Source organism: Vigna unguiculata, chromosome 9 (assembly GCF_004118075.2).
Source record: "Vigna unguiculata cultivar IT97K-499-35 chromosome 9, ASM411807v1, whole genome shotgun sequence".
Lineage (NCBI taxonomy): Eukaryota > Viridiplantae > Streptophyta > Magnoliopsida > Fabales > Fabaceae > Vigna > Vigna unguiculata.
Genome location: NC_040287.1, coordinates 41,438,537 through 41,457,695, shown reverse-complemented (window position 1 = coordinate 41,457,695; position 19,159 = coordinate 41,438,537). Strand labels below are relative to the sequence as shown.

Genomic DNA, 19,159 nt, shown 5'->3' with positions numbered 1-19,159 from the left:
TATCTTCATAGTGTCTGAAATATTGGCTATATCTGATGAAATAAATAAAAATAATGTTTTTAATTTTATAATTTAAGATTGTACGTTTTATAGATATTTCGGAGAATGGAAAATGTTATATTCCGAAATGTATTTTCAAAATTGGAATACATTAATTTAAAATATGAGCTCTCACACATCAATAGAGGTGAAGGAAAAGAATGAGTAAAAAGGATAAGATTGTCATTTCATCACATGCAGCGAGAAAATATAAGAGTGCAGGAAGCAATAGCCGAACAATTTCTCATTACAGATGATGATAAAGCCCAATTGATTCTAAAGGGCCCAAACTTTCTTTGGATGGCTATTTTTCAAGAACTTTAACGAAATTCACGTTTTTGTGAAGAAATAGAAGGAAAAAAAAAGGTCGTGGTTAATGATTGTACCCAATACTACAAGAAAAAGAACAAGAAGCAAGGGGAGAGCATAATGTGAAAGCGACTTGAAAAATCAAAATAACAGCACCCTGGAAATGAAACAATTTTAATGGCTTTATTGGAGAATTAGTTGTAAATTTTATCAATTGCATTTAGCCAAGTCATTTTCTATAAAGGATGACTCTAAAACATGTCTCCTTTCAAGCATATATATGCTCAGGAGATTTTTTGGAACTGATATATTATTTTTTTCTTTTGGGTTGAGTCATTAACCTTGAGAAATGATATTTTTCTAATGATGGGCCATGATCAATTCTGATAGCTATTTAACCAAGCATATTAAAAAATGAGTTAAATATGTTCTTTTTTACCTTAATTTTTAGAAAATTTTGGAATTAGTTCATTTTGAAACTTTAGATCAATTTAGTCATTCATCTTTCGAAATATGTGACTTTAATCATTTTAATCAAATTTTGTTAAATTTATTTGACATTTCAAGCACGTTTCATAATAGTATTTGACTTAACATTAAAACAAACAGTATAAACAACTCAAATACAATCCCAAAACATGTATTAAACATTAATAAACTTAACAAAATTTGATTTAAATGACTAAATTCACGTATTTTGAAAAATCGATGACTAAATTAGTCTAAAGTTTCGAAATGGACTAATTCCAAAATTTACTAAAAGTTAAGAAACCAAAAATATATTTAACCCTTACAAAAATTTTCATCCAGGCATAAAAATTCTTTCAACTAATTTACAGTCTTTGAAAAGTAAGTTCAAAAAATATCACCAATTTATGTTTATTAATTCATCTTTATTATAAGTACAACTAAATTAATTTAGAATAATTGAGTGAGTTTTGTATACTAAATATTTATTTTATCAAATCAATTTAGAATAAAAGAAAAGCATTCATTTCAAATATTTATTTATTTGTCATTTTAAATATATTGATTAATTAATTAAAGATGTTTCATTCCTAAAAACACTATTAAAAAACTCTTATTTTCTACCAATTTTGTTTTAATTTTTTTTTTGTAAAAAATACCTACAATTTTGTTATGAAAAAAATAAATTGCAAAAAATTACTGTAAATGCTTTTATAAAATATTTTATATAAAACATTTTTCACTGTAAATTTTATAAAAAATACTTATAAATTTTATAATTTTATAATAAATAATTATCATTGCATGTCAATTAAAATTCTTATAAAGAATAACAGAAAAATATATTTTTTATAATTTTTTTAATAAATTTATAAAAAAATTATGTAATATAAAAATTTTTGGGAGTGAAATAAATAAAAATTCTTATTATATTTTTTATTTTTTATTTTACATCTGAAGGGTTTTTTTTATTGAATTCATTATTTATGGTGATATTGTAATTTGCTGTTATTATTCATCTTTTATGCAGTTATTTCCCTTCCGAGTCACATTACTCAACTCGTATATAAAAAACATTGACACAGATTCATGAAATTTTTTTCTTTATTGATATATATTAATATTGTTGATATATCGTGACACTTTTTTATATGTACAGAGCACTAATCAATCCTAATCAATCCGAGGTAAGAGGATCATGATCATGATCGTGACACTTTTTTATATGTTACCTATCTTGTCCATTTTTTCCTTAACTTCTTAACAAGTTTAGAATAAAAAAAGTTTATAAACATTTTGATTTTAAACAATATAGAATTTTTTAACGTATACCATAACTATTATTAAATAAGTCAAGCTAATTAGACAATTTTGTTTTAATAATAATTTCTCAAATAAATACTTGTGTATTTTCCTCGTCATAAAATTTCATATTAAATATTGCTTGCTTACAAAAGACCTATTATATCTTCAAGATTAGATAGACCATTTAATGACAACATTATTCACGTTATATTAATAAAATATTAAATTAATCAACTTAAAATCAATTGGCTAACTTATGGTGTTTGAAAATGGGTAGATTGTTATTGTATTATTTTATTTTTTTACATACATGATGTATAAAAACTATTCAAAAATAAATAAATAATTTATGGTTGTTTGATGTAGCTTTTACCGAATTTATTTTGACAATTGCCAGAATAGTTTTTAAAAATATAATGTCAAACTATTAATCTTAAGCCAAACGAATAAACATATATGAAATAAAATGATATCATAGTAATCTTATGGTCATATTTAAAGAAAAATATTTAAATTTTACTACTAAAAAAAATTTATATTTCCTGTAAATTTTATTTTAAAATTTTTTAATGAGAAATATTTACAAATTTTTTTATAAAAAAAATTACAAGAAATTTTTACCAAAATTTTTGTAAAATAGTTTATATAAAATAATTTGCACAAAAAAAAATTATAAAAAAATGTTTACTAACTATAATTTTATAAAGAATAATTATTCATAAAATATTTACTCATTAATTAAAATTCTTACAAAAATGATAAAAAAAACTTGTAAATTTTTGTAATAAATTTTAAAAGAAATCTTGTGTAATATAAAAATTTTTAGTAATATTTTATGAAATAAAAGTTTCCTAAATTGTATATGGACTAAAATGACTAGTTAATTGAATCTTGATTATGTCCCTTTTAATATGAAATAAGTTATGCGCTAAAAGTTTCCTAAATAATATTATATATATATATATATATATATATATATATATATATATTTAAATACAAAATGTAGTATTTATGGGCTATTTTGTTTTAAAAAAATTTAAGAAATTATATACCAAACTAAGCCCCCAAGTGTGAGGAGTTTATGAACTCATAATCTTTGCACCACTTCACTAAGAAGATTTAGCATTCTAAATGTTATTTTCGTTGGTTTCATGTTGTAAGACTTCGTTTTTGTTTATTAATCATCCTTTCTTTTATTTTTCGTTAGTAAGATTCTCTGTTATTCAAAATATATATGGAAAAAGATAAGATAAAATTATAATATACGAGTAAATAGAAATTTTAATTTATAAATTTGTTTTGTGAGCGAATCAAGATTCAAATTCTGAAGTAATATTAAAACTTTAAAAACTCCATAGTTACCTTCTATCTCGGTTCTCATTTGCGACTAAATCATGGAGAGAGAACAAAAGTTGATATCCAATGGCTTTATATATGTTTTACTATTGACTGTTGGCTCCTCTTTGGACACTTTCATCTTTACATTTATGGAAACACAAACACAAAGCACCGATGCTTCACATATATATGGAAAGAAATAAAAAGCAAATAAAATATTTTATAGTACTAATCCAAGCATCCACCATATTACTGCTAAATCAACCTTCAATGCAGACTCAGACCCTTCATCCTGCATTATCATCAACACAATCACACTCAACCAAGAAACAATAATCAAACTCGACAATAATCTTCATAAATGCATACACAGCTACTTCTTGTGTTTGTATAAAACATATAGCAATATATATTATTTCAAGTCAAAGATAAAATTAAATTAGAGTATATACTAAAGTGCAACCTTCATTTTATAAAACAGGATAAAAATGAACTTTAAATCTAACTCAATCTCACAAAATTGACATGTAAGATGAGAATTGCACCCCTCTTATATATTGTGAATTGGTCTTATTTCTAGTCAATATAGGACTTCCAACACATCCCATCACGCCGAGGTATATTCATCTCGTGCGTGAAACTATAAATTTGGGAGTGGTACATTAGCAGCCCGACAGCGGGTGGAACAAAATGTCTAAAAAATTTCGTTAGGATAAGTTCTAATATGGCTCTGATACATAGAAATGAACTTTAAACCTAACTTAATCTCACAAAACTGACTTATAAGGCAAGGATGATCTTGTAAGATTGAATTAGACTTAAAATCTCTTATCGAAATCATGACATAAAGTCCGGATGGAACCATTCATTAATATTACCCGATAACATATATGTAGCTTTGACACAACGGTGCATTGGAGTAGATAAAAACCAGACAATGGTTGAGGAAATAATAACCTGTTTTGTTCATCCATGTAACCGTAACCTCTGATGCTGCTTGCCATGGTTGCAACGCTTCGGTAATTGGGAAGGGGCACGTGGCCTTCCTCGATCTGCTTCACATCTTCCACGAGCTTCTCATAATGCCTTTTGACGTCTTCCACAGTTTTTCCTCCGACGGCTCTGGCCAGGTTGTGCCACCTATCTGGGGTGTCCTTGTCGAAGATGGCAAGGGCATTCTCAAATCTTTTGTTCTGCTTCGGTGTCCAACCCTGGCTTGAGGCCATTGTTAAGCAACACTTACGAGAATAAAGTGTTGTTGTTACAATAGAGCTTTGATGATGGTTTGTGTTTTTTTTTTCAAGGGAAGTAATAACATTGGTGCCCTTTATATACTAGTGGGGGTATAGAAAGTGTGTGAGGTGAGGTTGTGTTGTGTTGTGTACTTGATGCTCATTGCTCATGCTAGCCGTTGCTTTCCGAACAAAACAGTGGGACACATTCTGAAATTCCTAGATACGGACGTGGTTTTCTTTAACTTTTAATTCTGCATCTTCTTTTTTAAATTGACTTAAACTTCAATCAACCTCCATCAAAAAATGTAAGCAAATCTAACGCGGATTTTGCCTTAATCGAGGAAGGTGTGGTGAATTTCACTAATTCTTGTGAATTCCTTGTCATTATTTGTACAGAATTTAACACATAATTAACAACGTTTTAATCTGTTGATGTGATCCTCGTGAAATTTCATGTTCACGCTATCGGTTCTCACACCCCACCCCTGTCCCGGCATGAATATAACGCCTTAAACTACGGATCTAAACTATTAGTTGAGAAAGACGCAAACTGGCACCACCACATTTGGAAAAACAATTATGCAAAGAAAAACTATGTCTAACACGTTTGGAAACGGACCAGGTCACCAGGAACATGATTTTTCACATCCAAATAAACGCTTTATTGTTATAACTTCTTACGTTTTTTTCACATTTGAGACATTATTTGTTGGGTGTGGAAAGTTTGAGCCCTTCACCTCACGAAAGAAATGTCTGTAGATGATTAAACGAGTTTGTTCAACCCAAAATCCTGGAACGTTTGTTCACCTCAAGATTTTCATGGCCGTTACTTGATCTTGTAGTTTGGATATTAGTTACAACGTTAATTTACTATGCCCATTATGGAGTAGGATCCTGGTTTCTGAGGATGATGATCGGAAAAACTTGACTGGGATGAAAAGAAATAAAAATGTTTCAATAGGGTGGAAAGATCTTTGGAAGGAACGTGGAACAGACAACCTTAATAAGTGGTTTGACAGTGAGGTGAATAGAAAAATGGGAAAAGTCCAAACACTATATTTTGGTAAAGGAGTTCGAAAGATTGTATCTTTTCTCAGAACAAATCACTCTACATTACAAATTATAAAGCACTACAGTACAAATCACTCTGCATTACAAAAATTATAAGTTTCTGCTAAAGTGGCTAAAGTGCTTTGGCCCCTTCAAATTTTGTAGCTGTATATAAAAGGTGATGTCACACTACTTATATTCGTTGCTCCTCATCAGGTGTTATGGTTCATACAACTCAAACTATATCAGCATAATGCACTTACAGTATTAACACATCACTTGCATGCTGTCAATAATTTTCTTCAGTTATTTTGTGGTTTATCAATTGAAGAAGCGAAAGAGAAAAAAGATGTTCATGTTGGCGTTATCTTAAAGTTAATCTTGTTGCAGGGAAAATGAGTAAATAAAGGTTAGAAATCAGAAGGGTAGGGAAAGTGAAGCTCAGAGATTAGACATATGACACTTTCCATCTGTTTTACATTAACAAATATAATGCAATCTCAAATCTAATCTTACAAGGTGAACAACCAAAAGTGCCTCCGTAATAAATGGTTTGTTTTACACTGAATGAAAGCGACATGACAGAAAAAAAAGGAACGATGGATATGCTTTTTTGAAGTTCTCCTGGAACAAAATATATATGTAACTTGAATCGGTGGCTGAATTTGAACCTTGAAGGCAATGTTTATTATTGAAGATTAATGTCAAGATTAGTTGTTTATTGAAATGGTATATATGATGAATGACATAGGTTGTTCAAAATAAGGAAAATAGAAGAGAGCTCCACCAAGAAACATTTCTACTTTATTTGATCCATAGCAAAGGGTGAGGTGATGCTGGTGCTGATGCTGATGCTGATACATTCAGAATTCTTATCATCCACGCATATCCCTGACCCGAATTTATCTCTCAAGAGCTTCCCTTTCTGTTTCAGAAGCTTTATGATCACTCCACTACCGATTCAAGTTGCCATTGGGGGCCACTGCATTCATTTCTAACCAACCACAGATTGGTATCCATGCTCAGATTCCAAAACCTAGATGCTTTGAAAGCTTTGGTCAAAGGAACTCACCCTTGAATTCTCAGCTAGGGTACTTCTTCTGCATAGACAATGGATCTAATTCTCAGACAGCAAAAAACAAGTATTATTATTGTTTAGTCAAACTACACTAATTAAACTACCTTAATTTTGTCCTATCATCTACTGCTAAAAGCATTTTACAGACATAATCAGCGCCAAGATAAGCAAGATTATTAACTAGAATCTAAAAGTTTCCACGGTACATATTACCTTCTATCTCTTATGCTAAAACACAGTGTGCATTATTCCACTCCTCTCATTAGTCCACATCAAGAAGTGGACTTCAAAGTTTTACACATTGTCTCTATTTGATGTAAGATTTTCAACACACTCTCTTTACACTAAAACATATATATCTGGAGTGTGGGATATGATCCAATAAACTCAATAGCGAGTGGAACAATAAATCCAAAACTTATTTAGGATAGACTCTAAATCTTGGTCGTGTTACCATGTCAAGAAGTGACTTTGAGTCTAGTTTAATCTTTCAAAGTCGACTTATAAGGTGAGATTTGCATTCACGTATATATTATAAATTAACTTTATTCATAGTCGATGTAGGATTCTAATTGTCTGTGACAACTAAGAATATAGTGTTTTCAACTCATGTAAGCAGACAAAGAAGAGAGCACATATAATTAGGAAAAAAAAGTATTTTGACATCACCCTTTTATTATATACAAGTCCTTTAATAGTAAAATATAAAATTAGAATTGAGAAAATAGTGTAGCGATGGAAGAGAGTGTTGTCTGCTATCTTGAATTCATAGGCTTCACATTTCAATATTCCTTTTTGCAGTAGTGATGATTTGTTGAAACAGACCCTTAAAATTGGAGTGAGAGGAAGAGGAGGAAGAAGAGGATATATCCTGAGAGATATCGTTTGAATAAACTCGGAATCCTTATCAACCATGCATGTTTGTTTCCACTATAAGCAAATCAATGGGGCATTCAATTGTTCTTTCTTTACAACTAGTGCTGTATTTTCTTGGTGAGGTCCCTTCTTCACAACTTGAACGTGTATATATATTCTGGATATATACTCTTGGTCGTCTTATTGTAGATGTTACACCAGCATTGCTACTCCAAACAAGTTTCAATCAATTCCTTTCGCAGTCACCAAGTTTTTGGAGGAATAAATTATTGATCGACAAGAGAAGCCATAAAGTGAAAAACACAAAAGAAAAATTCCACACTCACCCATTAACTCTCTCATAACGTTAACGTTTGCACCAAGCTGGATTTAATTTCATTTGCTTAACTTCACATTATGTTTATATCAACCTTTATGTTTCCAAAGTCTTTCCATTTAAAATAAGCAACAGAGACCTTCGATCAACTCACGTAAATAGTGCATATGTTTCATATTACATGGTTGACTTGAGAGCTAAGATAATGGATAAGATGTTACATCGATGACCTATGTAGCATACACAAATACTAAACAGGACACGAACACTCTTCGACATGTATAGTCAATATAAGATACTGAAATACCCATCTATATATTAAATCATTACGGAAACCAATATTCATATACTCAAAATATGTAACACACAAATGAATCTAATCGTTTTATTTAATATGTAACATTGATGAAATAGGTTTTATTCGAGATGTAAATAAACTGAAAACGTGAGGAACAACCAAATTGAATAATCTCCGACAAAAGGAAAATAAGCAGAAAAGCGTATAAATGTTCGGCAGCAAGCAGAGAAGCTTTCAGATATCTTTATACCCATAGATAATTGTGATGGTAGTGGGAACGTTATTGGTTAATTGCGATAGAATGTCTTCATAATAGAATATGCCTTGGATTGGAGCTATCGCTGAACTTTGCTTTGTTGCTTAAATAATTTTCTTAACTCTGTTTTTTTTTTTTTCTTCTTTCTGCAAAGAGGATCTAAGAACCTTTTTGTAAGTTCAAATCACATAAGGTATTAGCAGAGACACATGCATGGGGTCCAATTCTCCAGCCTGTTATATTCTGGTCTGAGATGATAGTTTGACATCAGAGATTTGTTGATAAAAGATTCAGTTATAAGAGATGAGATAAGTTCTATTATTCCACCACCTTTTTTATTGTTGGATGTCTCTTTTCTTATATATTCCCATCAAATGACAAGTCATGCAATGTTTTTGTTTTTGTTCCATCTCATTATGTAATCCAATGATATTTTTATTAACTTCCTCTGTTGTAACATGTCACGAGTACGTGTGCAGGAATTTGCCCCATCAAAATAATAAAAGGAAATCAAATTGATAAGATATAGATGAAAAAAAAGCCACGCATCAATTTTTTTATATTATCTTACTAAAATATTCTAAAGTAACGATACATAGATATTGTTTTTCTTTGGCCAATGGGAAGGGATCCATTCCAGCACATGTTCATAGAGCTGTTAATCTTCCCTTCGCACTCAGTCAAATAATTCTAATTACAAAGGATGTCTTTAGGAAAATGGAAAGTGAAAACAGCTTTTCAAAAATTAAATTATTTAAAATCAAATAGTTAAATTCTTTGACGTATACAGAAAGAACCCTTCTCTCTCTCAGTATGAGTTCACATTGTCAACTGCACAAGAGTCTCTCCATAGATTATTTTAAGAAATATAAGAAAACGTGTTATAAAGTATCATTTTGAATAGGGTTAAAAAACAAAAATTCAATACTAAAATTGGACATAAACATATGATTTATTACCATAATTGGAAATTTATTTAACATAGATTTTTTCAATTAAGTCCTAATTGAGAGAGAACAGAGCTGATAGTGATTTAAGGTTATAGCTTGACCGAGATATTTTGATATGAAAAGTCATAACTTTACTTTTTATACTCTTTACTAGGGCCTAAAATATCCAAAGAAATTTAGAAATCTTATTTATAATGAGTGTGTGAGTGATCGGTGGCATAATTACACCAATAAATTTATTTTGCAAAATTTACAATAAATTAAACTCTCTCAACTTTGTGCCCTCACAGATTTTGAGTAGTTTGAACACAAAGGTTCAAATAGAAATAACTGGAGATCTAAATATTTTAAAAATGAATATAAGATATAAGTGCACTCTAAAATTACGTTTAACAACTTAATATATGAATCCAAAATTACTCTGACTCGATACAAAATAAATGATGATATCAACACCTTAGAAAGTATAGTCTCGTCATTAGGTAACCTAAACAATTTTGATGGATGGAGTGTATTGAGTTATTTTAAAATAAGTAGAACCAAATTGAATCCTCCAAAAAGAGCGAGGGAAAATTGAAAAAGCTTTAATAATAAAACAATAAATTATTATGCCAGAATTTAATTACTCATTTAATCTCCATACTTATAGAAACTTTGCTTTTATGTATAAAAGACTAAAGTAAAATATGCCCAGTCATAAAAATTAAATATTTTTATGTATATTAAAGGATGAAACTCCATTCATAACAAAATGACGAAACTCAATCCAGCGAAAAAAAAATCGATGAAACTTTTTTTCAAGGCCCACAACAGAAGGCCCAACTAAAAATTGGCATATGCCAAAAATTGATGAAACTAAATTAGTGTAAATGTGTAAATTCCATCTGCGTAGAGGTACCACTTACTTTTTGTTGAGAGGCTGAGGAAACAAATATACAATGCTAAAATATGGTATTTTCTTTATCCCCGTGTAGTATAAGTTTAAAATATTATGTAGCACTTTGAATTGCTAACCAGAGCTATGACCAATGAAACAGAAGGGAGATGAGAACCGGAATATTGAACTCAAACTACCCCAAATTCCTGGACTTCAGTGTCTGGTGACTCGTAAGCCACAATGCCAAATTCATGCTGCATGAAATCTTCACTAGGTCTGTAATACTTGTCTGGAGAGTACAAGCCCAGGTTAGATACTTGACTAGTATACAGGCAAGCAAATCTCTCAACCTGCACCACGCAAGTTCATAGGAAGAATCCTCATTCAGTGAGGTCATACGACTATCTTGATTTATGAAGAAAAATCAAACCATCGAAGAAAGTCACACTTTACCTGATGAGCAAAGCGAGAATTCTGATAACCAGTTTTCATAAGCTGACCCCATGGCTCGTGAAACTGCAATCATTTAATGCAAATTACCAACATTGTATAATGCGTAAATTGGATATATTGCAATTGTTCCGGACAGACTAATAAAAAAAAGGGAACTAAGAGATAATAAAAAACACTACAGGAGAACTTCCTACCCTTTGATGTAATTTTCTTTGAGCTTCTTGATGCCTTAATCTCACTCTCTCTCTTTCAAGCTGCCAATAAAATAAAATAAAAAAGTCTCTTATCAAATATGTGAAATTGGGGTTCCATTCATGGAATGGGAATGGTTGTAAGGCTCAAACCTCCAATGTATCAAGTTCTGAAGATAACCTCTGCTTGGAATCAGCATCTGGATTCTTGAATCTGAAAAATAGTGCACCACTCTCTAAGAAAATAAACCAACAATAAGGAGAGACCTATATGAGATATCTAGAGTTATACTTACTTGAGAGACCACTTCAAATGATGTATTTCATCCTCGATGCGGTCACGCTCACTCCTCAAGAATTGAAGTTCCTGCGAAAAGTACGCAAATGCAATCCTTGTTTATAATGCCAAAAGTCCAATCAAATTCATTTATACATCACTTACAATAATTTTCTCTAATTTTAATTTTTATGCATTAAAGCATCGACATAAAAGTAAAATTAATCCCAAAGACAACAATAATAATAAGCACCTTGCGGGTATCCCTAGAATCCCAGAGGAGTTTAACTTCCTTCTCAAGTTCTGGGACTACTAGCATTGTTCTCCATCCTGCTCATTAAACACATCGCATCAAAATCAAATTTAAGTAACTTAAAGTAAGATCCACAAATAAAAGAGAATATCATAAGGAGGACTAAACATTGGGTATCTACACATAAACAAACAAACATCAATGTCCCCTTCTCAATTACATTACCAGTTATTATTATTTCCCCTCCTACAATCATAACCACATTTATCTCCAAAATTTTAGGTAGATCGATTAAAAATGGAAAATCTTTATAACAGAATAGTTAAAAGGATTGATGGATATACCAAGAACCTTTTTGCTGCGTAATATATCTCCATAAATATGATCCCCAACGTAGAGAACCTGCATATAAAGCATTTAATTTTTTACAGGAAGCTTCAGTTAGTGACAATCATCAAGTACCTGCCTGAATCATAAATCAACATCTGCTTTAAAATAACCAGCTACTTAAACCAGAAAACCATGATGCAACTTACCACCATTTGTGTGTGTTAAAAATGTGTGTAGGCATAACCAAAAAATTATTACCTGCGAACTAGATTCAATGGAAAGCAGTTTATGAAGATGAGCAACATTGCCTCCCTACAACAGATATTTACAATCAGTACATGATTCTGAAATTCTGATCGTCAAAACATTTATTAGATAAAGACCCGACCACTAGAAACAACTTTAACTTAAATTGTTTACATAAACATATAAACAAATGATCGTTTATCTTTTATTTTAGGCACGATAACGATTATACCTGAAAAACTGGACAGGCATGATTCCTTGCTTCTGTGAACAACCTTGCTGAGGTATTACCCACCTTTGAGTAAAAAGATATAAAGGGGTTTACACATGATCTGACAAAAGAATAAAATGCTATTCAATTGTGCTAACCTGGGGCATGGGAGAGCCATTATCTGTATTGAGAAGCATTCCCGTCTCAGGCACAACCTCAAATAGGTTGGCACGGTTTTCTTCATGAAAAAAACCCGGCTTTGCACTGTAGGATTATGAACTTGAATAGGTTAGCACAGAAATCTAAAAATTTCAATATATTTGGTTGCTGTAAGGCACCGAAAAGTTAACTTTTCATATTGAAAACATTGTAAAAGTGAAACACTGTTTAAAAATGAATATTTAGCCAGTTCATAAAATGAGTAATGCATATAGTTCACCAAAAGAGAGGAAGACATGTAGTGTAGTTTGGTGAAAACAAATTCCAAATGCTATTCAATTAACAGCACCAGGACAAAAGTAAAATCAGCAAGGTCCCTGGTTCCCCCAAACATTATTTGTGCAGTACGCAAATCAAAGGACTATAATATATGGGGAAATTCACGTCAGTGCGAAATAATAAAGCCAAACATATATAAACAAAGTACATGTCATAGGAGAAGAACATGACCTGCCAGTTATTACAACATCAAAGTATTGAAGCCAGAAAAAATTGTTGCTGACATCTTCCATGCTGGATCCACAAAGGAAATTCATGACAATGTTTGTATAGTCCCATAAACTGCAAATCACACGTGAAAGTGAAAAATCTTAGATAAAATTTCCATATAGATGGAAACCAACTAGTGTTTTTTTTAAAAACCCTTTTAAAGTATTTTCTATTAAATTCTTTTACTATATTTTAGAACACTTTTCAACCCATATATATAGTATAATCTTGCAACACATACCAATTACTAGTGTCACTGCATATGACTTTCCCACATGGCACCATGCGTTAGTTTACAGAAAAACAATGCTACAATATCTTCAGACATAAATTAATTGTTGCATCAATCATTAATAAACAAAGAATAGTTTGATTACCTATTTGTCACTAAAAATGTTGCACGACCAGAGTCTCTGAGCATTTCAAGCATGGGCACTATTGAGGAGTCTTCATTAATATACCTGATGGATAAAATTTAACAGAAAAATGAAAAAGTAAAGAATTTTATTAACAATTCATTCGTAGTACATGAATTTAAGAACACGACTTCAGAAACAAACAGGTAGTGCAGCAAAAGTCTAGTATCTCATTGCTAGCATAATAATTCTTTGTCTATTTCTCACTTTGACAGGTTAGCAACTTTATATTCATACCTTTTCGGTTCTTTAGCAACCATTTGCTTCAATGTTCCATCACGGTGACACAAATCAACTGCAGCTCGAACATCTCTGTACATGCGAGCATAGCTGGAAGAACAACAAATATGATATATGTATCATGATGTACTCACAAGTAGCTATTTACTGGCTGGCTGATGGTTTCTAAACACATAGATAGAATGATCATCCATTACTCCATTAATAAACCCAATTATAATAAATTTTCAAAAAAAAAGGACTCAAATTTAAGAAAGCTCCTCACTTTGCAAAAATATGGGAGAGACTTACTCTGGCTCACATAAAGAGATTGGCTTTGAGTTTGAAACTATCACCACTCGGTCACCAAGATACAACTTTATTTTTGCACCAAGGCTCAACCTCAAATATGAATTTCCAATATTTGAAGGGAAAAATAGACGTTAATGGCCTTATACCGATTATAGCACTACTCTTACTTCACCTGCCTACTAGGTAATGGTAAGGTTAGATTATTGTTCAAATTGCAGCGGGCTACTTTAAGCTTTTATGCCTCTGTAGGACTCAACTGATGTCAAATGTAACGGTGTTGTTTTCTAAGTATGTCCACACCACACACATAAAGAAGCCTAGTATAGTATCAATCATAAATGATAACATACTAAGTTCCTTTTAAAAAACTATAAAAAAATTGCCTCGTGTTTGAATGAACAAAAATTGCCTTAAGTCCTTGTATTTCGTTGGTATAAGAAAGCATTTAAAAATCTCAAAAATAAGACTTACTCAACACCCTCTTGAATCTTGCCAGGATTGCAATCCTTGAAATCAACCAATTGAGCAAACAAGTAGGCCTCCGCAAGTGAAAAGAGAGTATCAATTAGAGCATAATCCGGTTCATCAAAGGAATCACGTATTAAAGTATTTCCATAGGTTCCAACTTTATCTTCTTTTGACAACTCTCTAAATCCATGATAGGCTACTTTCACATACTTGTGGCGATCCATCTGAATACATTCATCCAACAATCAAACAGAAAAAATGTCAAAAAGAAAGAAGTCAAGGCAATCTGTTAATATACTATTTGAACGGGGGAATTGGTGAGAAAACATTTCTCTAGTCTATACCTTCAATATGTTGCCTCTTTTTTTGTCAAGAACCAAGCCTCTGACCATGTACTTCCAGTTAAAACACCAATTTAGTAACTGCAAAATATAAAAAAAAAAAAAATTAGTCAAATATAACAGAATGGGTAAGTGTCATCATACCAGCAAAGATTACTCTTTAACAATGTCAAGTTGGACGAAGTTAGTAAACTACATAAAAAACACCTATCACACCAACCCTTAACGTCATGATTTTTTTTCTTATCAGCAAAGGCCCTTATATCATGATTAATGCATGAAAAAAAACAAACAGATTACCTCACGAGGGTATCCCAAATCATAAACCAACTTTTTAATTGTGCCTTGATAAGCAAGAGACTCAAAAGTTTCAGGCTTGTACTGTGCCAGAGTATAATCCATGTCAAATCCCACAGCAACGATGTTCTTCATATTCAGTGATCGATTACAGAATATATGCTTGCTTATTTCAGTTTTAAATCCATGTTCAGGAGATGACCATACACGTGGCTGTTTTCTGCCATCACTGCCAGGCGAACCCACCAATCCTGAATCATGTACACCAATTTCATGGTTTCCATCCATTGAATATTGAGCATGCAACGGATTAACTCCTGGTAGATTTAAGACAGCACAGAGAACAATAGAATGAAAATGATCAGGAAACACTTTAAGTAAACTCAAAAACCCAAGCGATTAATAATAATAAACCTATAGCGTTGCCTATTTTCAGAAGAAATAGCTTGGTAGAATGAGTTCCAATATTTTCTAAATACATTTGTTTAAAAACTAATTGAACGAAGCGTGGAAAAGAACTATAATCCCTTCCCTGAAAAACAACTCAAACATCTTACCTTGAATGTGATTTGTGAAAGAATTATAGCGTAGGTACAATGCACGAGGCTATGTTCCAACTCTAGGAATTCCCCAAGCTAGGCTCCGAGAAACACCTATAAATTTAACTTCCGAATTAACAAGAGTAATCCTCTAAGATGCTAGATGCTAGTAGTATCGAATATTCCCCTCCAATCCATATTTCACACCTAATGCTGTAGCTACTACCTCTATGATTCACAACAAACGAACTGCTTAACCATGTATGCAAGTCAACAGCACAGGAGAATTGAAAAGGACAATTAAAACCATAGTTTTGGTGTCGTTAATCAAGGTTTACAATAAATGTCAACAAATTGCACGTCCATTTCAATTCAGTCAGGAAACAATACGAAACGAGTTCTACCTAAGTTTTGTAGAATTAAAAAAAAACTTAGAGCACAAGAAAGAAAAACAAAACAGAAGAAAAGGGAAAAAAAAAAAAAAGGAAGGAAGCAACGAACCTGGTGAAGTGGCGTTGGCGACGGAGTGAGGGCGTTGGGCGCAGATTCCAGAAGCGAAGCGAAGGCGAGGAGACAAAAGAGGTGCGAGTTGAGGAGAGAAATTGGAGAGAGAAAAGGTGAGGTGCCTCTTGGGAATTGGCATCGTGCAGCGATTAAATAGGCGTGGACATGGTGGAGAGAGCGAATGGGAGAGAATCAGATGCTGCGGGCACTGCAGAGTTAGCGTTTGAGGCGCAAACGCGAATGCAACAACAAGTTCGAAATTGGAATGGAAATGCAGTTCCACCAGCATTTACCGCTTTTGCCAAATTAGCATGCCTCCCAAACCTATTATTCCCCACCCTGAAATTTGGATTAGAAAACAGTAATAATCAATTGATGTTGGGGAAGGAACCAATTCCCCTATCCTAGTGCCACCTATTTTATCACAATCTTTCTTTCTTTCTATCTATCTCCTTTTTCTCTGACGAATAATAGCAACAGAAGCCATAGACGAAACGAAATTTGGATTGGGAAATGCGAGATGTGTAATGGTGTATGTTAGTGGAAGTAAAATAAACGAGGGAGAGAGAGAATTGAGACGATGGATGGTGGCGTGCCACGTGGAGGAAAAGGGAGGGAACGTGCTGGTGCTGGGAGTTGTTTGGTTTTGTAAATTTCTTCTGATTTCTGGCTCTGGCGTGGATAAGTAGCGCCGGGCCACAATTTTTTTTGGGTTGGTTTCCAATTCCCATACTCAATAGTTAGTCAATACTCAGAAAGAAAGGATCAGAATCAGATGATGATGATGATGGTGCCATCCTATTTTTTCTCAACCTTTCTTTCTTTTTCTCACATTTCCCCTCTTCCATTCGTTTACTTAACACCACAAACTTTATCCCCACGTGAATGCCACGGAATCTATCAATTTCATAACTTCTTATTACTTCTCATGTATTCTCCAGTAATCACTCATCAACAAAATTCTTCATTCTCTAACTAAGTAAAGCTACTAATTAGTATTCTTTTTAAATGGGATATGTTTTATATTACTTTTTATTATTTTATTTAATAATTTTTTTGTGTTTCAAGATAAAATTGTTGTTTGAGAGATATAAAAAATTAATTATATCACAACCGTTTAAACTTAAAATATAAAAATATTGTATGAAAAATAAATTACAAGAGTCTAAATAAATTGTAACTTTTTTGTTTATAAAAGTATAATAATATTAATAGTAAATTATTAAAGATGACAACCAGAGCTGAATTATCTGGATCGGTTCGTTAGTCCATCATCTAACTCGAAGAAGTATAGGAAGTCTTTTAACTTTTTGGTTCATGTGAGTTTATCTTGCATACAGATGCGAATAATACGACAGATTAGTTCATATCAACCGTAAAAAAAAAAAATATATATATATATATATATATTCTTTTTTAATCACTAAATCAGACAATATTTTCTTATTATCTTTTGTTTTATCATTCTTTTACTTCATCCATAAATCCCTATACCTTATTTCCTTTATTTTGTCATTCTTCTATTTCACTCTTTAATGTCTAAGCTAGTTCTTATGTTTGTTTTTGACATTGATTCTCGTATCTTTATTAAGTGTATAAATGATTTTTTGCTTGAAAGTGTGAAAATTAATTATTTGTACTTGTTGTTAAAAGGGTGAATTTTTTTAAAACTAATTAAATATTTTTAATTGATTATATTTTTATTTTAAATTCATTTATTGTCATTGTTTAAATTAATACAACATATGATGAGAAAGATTATAGTTATGTGTGAGATGAAAAGGTATTTCAAGCATCTATTGAAACTAGATTAACAATGCTTTTACGGTCAATGCAAAATGATGGTTAACTTCTATAAATTTGTAGTAATTTAGACAATTTTTCATATGTTTAATCTTCATATATTTATTTGATGTAGTTTTCAACAAACCTAATATAATTGTTATAAAATAAACCTACCAATAAAGAATAGAAGAAAATAAATAAACGAAAATGAATAACAACTTTTTTATATGTATCATAGAAAAAGTTATATTTATAGATACAAAATATAAGATATAAAAATATAAATATTTAAACTTCACAAAGTAAAATATGCATATTGCTACTACAACTCAGTGAACAATGAAGGTATATGTCTTGCGTGACTTACTCGTGACCATGTTCACACCTTTTTGACATTGAAAATGATTTGGCTGATGTCGGTGCCCGGAGTTTAGACGGTTCTTGCTATTTAAATCGAGACGGAACAACGAAAATAAATAAAATATGAAAAAATATAATTTGGAATTGTCACCTTAATTAATCTTAAAAGTTTATGAAAAATCATAAAATAAAGTAAGATTTACAAAAGACCGAACTTTGGGTATTTATTTTTTCCAAAAAATAATTAAGAAAATAATGTATAGAAGAAACAAAATATATTTTTTCGTATTTTGAACCCGATAATGATTAATTGTTACTTTTACATATTTTTATTCAAAATAAGATATCATAATTATGCAATTTTTTAATAATTTGTTGATTTAATTTTTTTTATAATTTTAAAAATATTTATATATATTTTTGGTATTTTAAATTATTTGAAAATAAGTGTTACAAAACAAACGGTCGAATAAAAAAAACTATTATTTATTTGTAGTTCTTTATATATTATTTCATATTTTAGAAAAAAAATTAAAATGTGTCAAAGTAGAAAATAAGATATTCGTGAATAATATAAAATAATGTCCTATAAAATATTAAAACAATATATAATAAAATTTTTTGGAAATACATAATCTAACAAAAAAGAAAAAAGAAAACTAGTTGAGTACTTTCCAAAATTTTTTTAGTTTTTTAATTTTTTTTAAGATTAAATTGTCACATGTCATATGATAGTATCATATGTTAATTTGTGAAATTTTTAATTTTATGTATTATTTTTTTTTTAATTTTAAAAAATTGTTAGATCATGATTGTGTCACATGTCAGATTAATAATATTATTTTTAATTTAAG

At 31.0% G+C, this 19,159-nt stretch overlaps 2 protein-coding genes across 3 annotated transcripts; both read right to left on the bottom strand.

Moving 5' to 3' along the window:
- Positions 1-3,550: 3,550 nt before the first annotated feature.
- LOC114163041 (protein RADIALIS-like 3) lies at positions 3,551-4,743 on the bottom strand. Its single transcript, XM_028047088.1, has 2 exons — positions 4,417-4,743; positions 3,551-3,751 (listed from the first exon to the last, which is right to left on the bottom strand). The coding sequence occupies exons 1-2, from the start codon at positions 4,683-4,685 to the stop codon at positions 3,727-3,729; spliced, it is 294 nt and encodes a 97-aa protein (XP_027902889.1). The 5' UTR covers positions 4,686-4,743; the 3' UTR covers positions 3,551-3,726.
- A 5,546-nt stretch (positions 4,744-10,289) lies between these two features.
- On the bottom strand, positions 10,290-17,021 carry LOC114164304 (5'-nucleotidase domain-containing protein 4). 2 transcript variants are annotated; one of them, XM_028048916.1, is made up of 18 exons: positions 16,158-16,358; positions 15,675-15,770; positions 15,121-15,434; positions 14,824-14,901; positions 14,483-14,703; positions 13,718-13,810; positions 13,442-13,525; positions 13,026-13,136; positions 12,515-12,620; positions 12,378-12,440; positions 12,158-12,211; positions 11,914-11,971; positions 11,570-11,646; positions 11,336-11,406; positions 11,193-11,253; positions 11,043-11,102; positions 10,849-10,911; positions 10,290-10,745 (listed from the first exon to the last, which is right to left on the bottom strand). In XM_028048916.1, the coding sequence occupies exons 3-18, from the start codon at positions 15,403-15,405 to the stop codon at positions 10,584-10,586; spliced, it is 1,647 nt and encodes a 548-aa protein (XP_027904717.1). In that variant the 5' UTR covers positions 15,406-15,434; positions 15,675-15,770; positions 16,158-16,358; the 3' UTR covers positions 10,290-10,583. The 2 variants fall into 2 exon arrangements, with proteins under 2 accessions (XP_027904717.1, XP_027904716.1); XM_028048915.1 differs by lacking the exon at positions 15,675-15,770 and having other exon boundaries at positions 16,158-17,021.
- Positions 17,022-19,159: the final 2,138 nt, after the last annotated feature.

What these genes read in the sequence shown, in the direction of transcription:
- LOC114164304 (XM_028048915.1), bottom strand. Translation starts at nt 16,449, where the DNA reads ATGCTGGTGGAACTGCATTTCCATTCCAATTTCGAACTTGTTGTTGCA. An exon ending in AAGATTCAAGAGGGTGTTGA is followed by an intron (nt 13,811 to 14,482) that starts GTAAGTCTTATT and finishes TTGTTCTTCCAG; the next exon opens with CTATGCTCGCATGTACAGAG. An exon ending in CCATTGAATCTAGTTCGCAG is followed by an intron (nt 11,972 to 12,157) that starts GTAATAATTTTT and finishes CTTTATATGCAG; the next exon opens with GTTCTCTACGTTGGGGATCA.
- LOC114163041 (XM_028047088.1), bottom strand. Translation starts at nt 4,685, where the DNA reads ATGGCCTCAAGCCAGGGTTGGACACCGAAGCAGAACAAAAGATTTGAG. An exon ending in TACATGGATGAACAAAACAG is followed by an intron (nt 3,752 to 4,416) that starts GTTATTATTTCC and finishes ATGATAATGCAG; the next exon opens with GATGAAGGGTCTGAGTCTGC.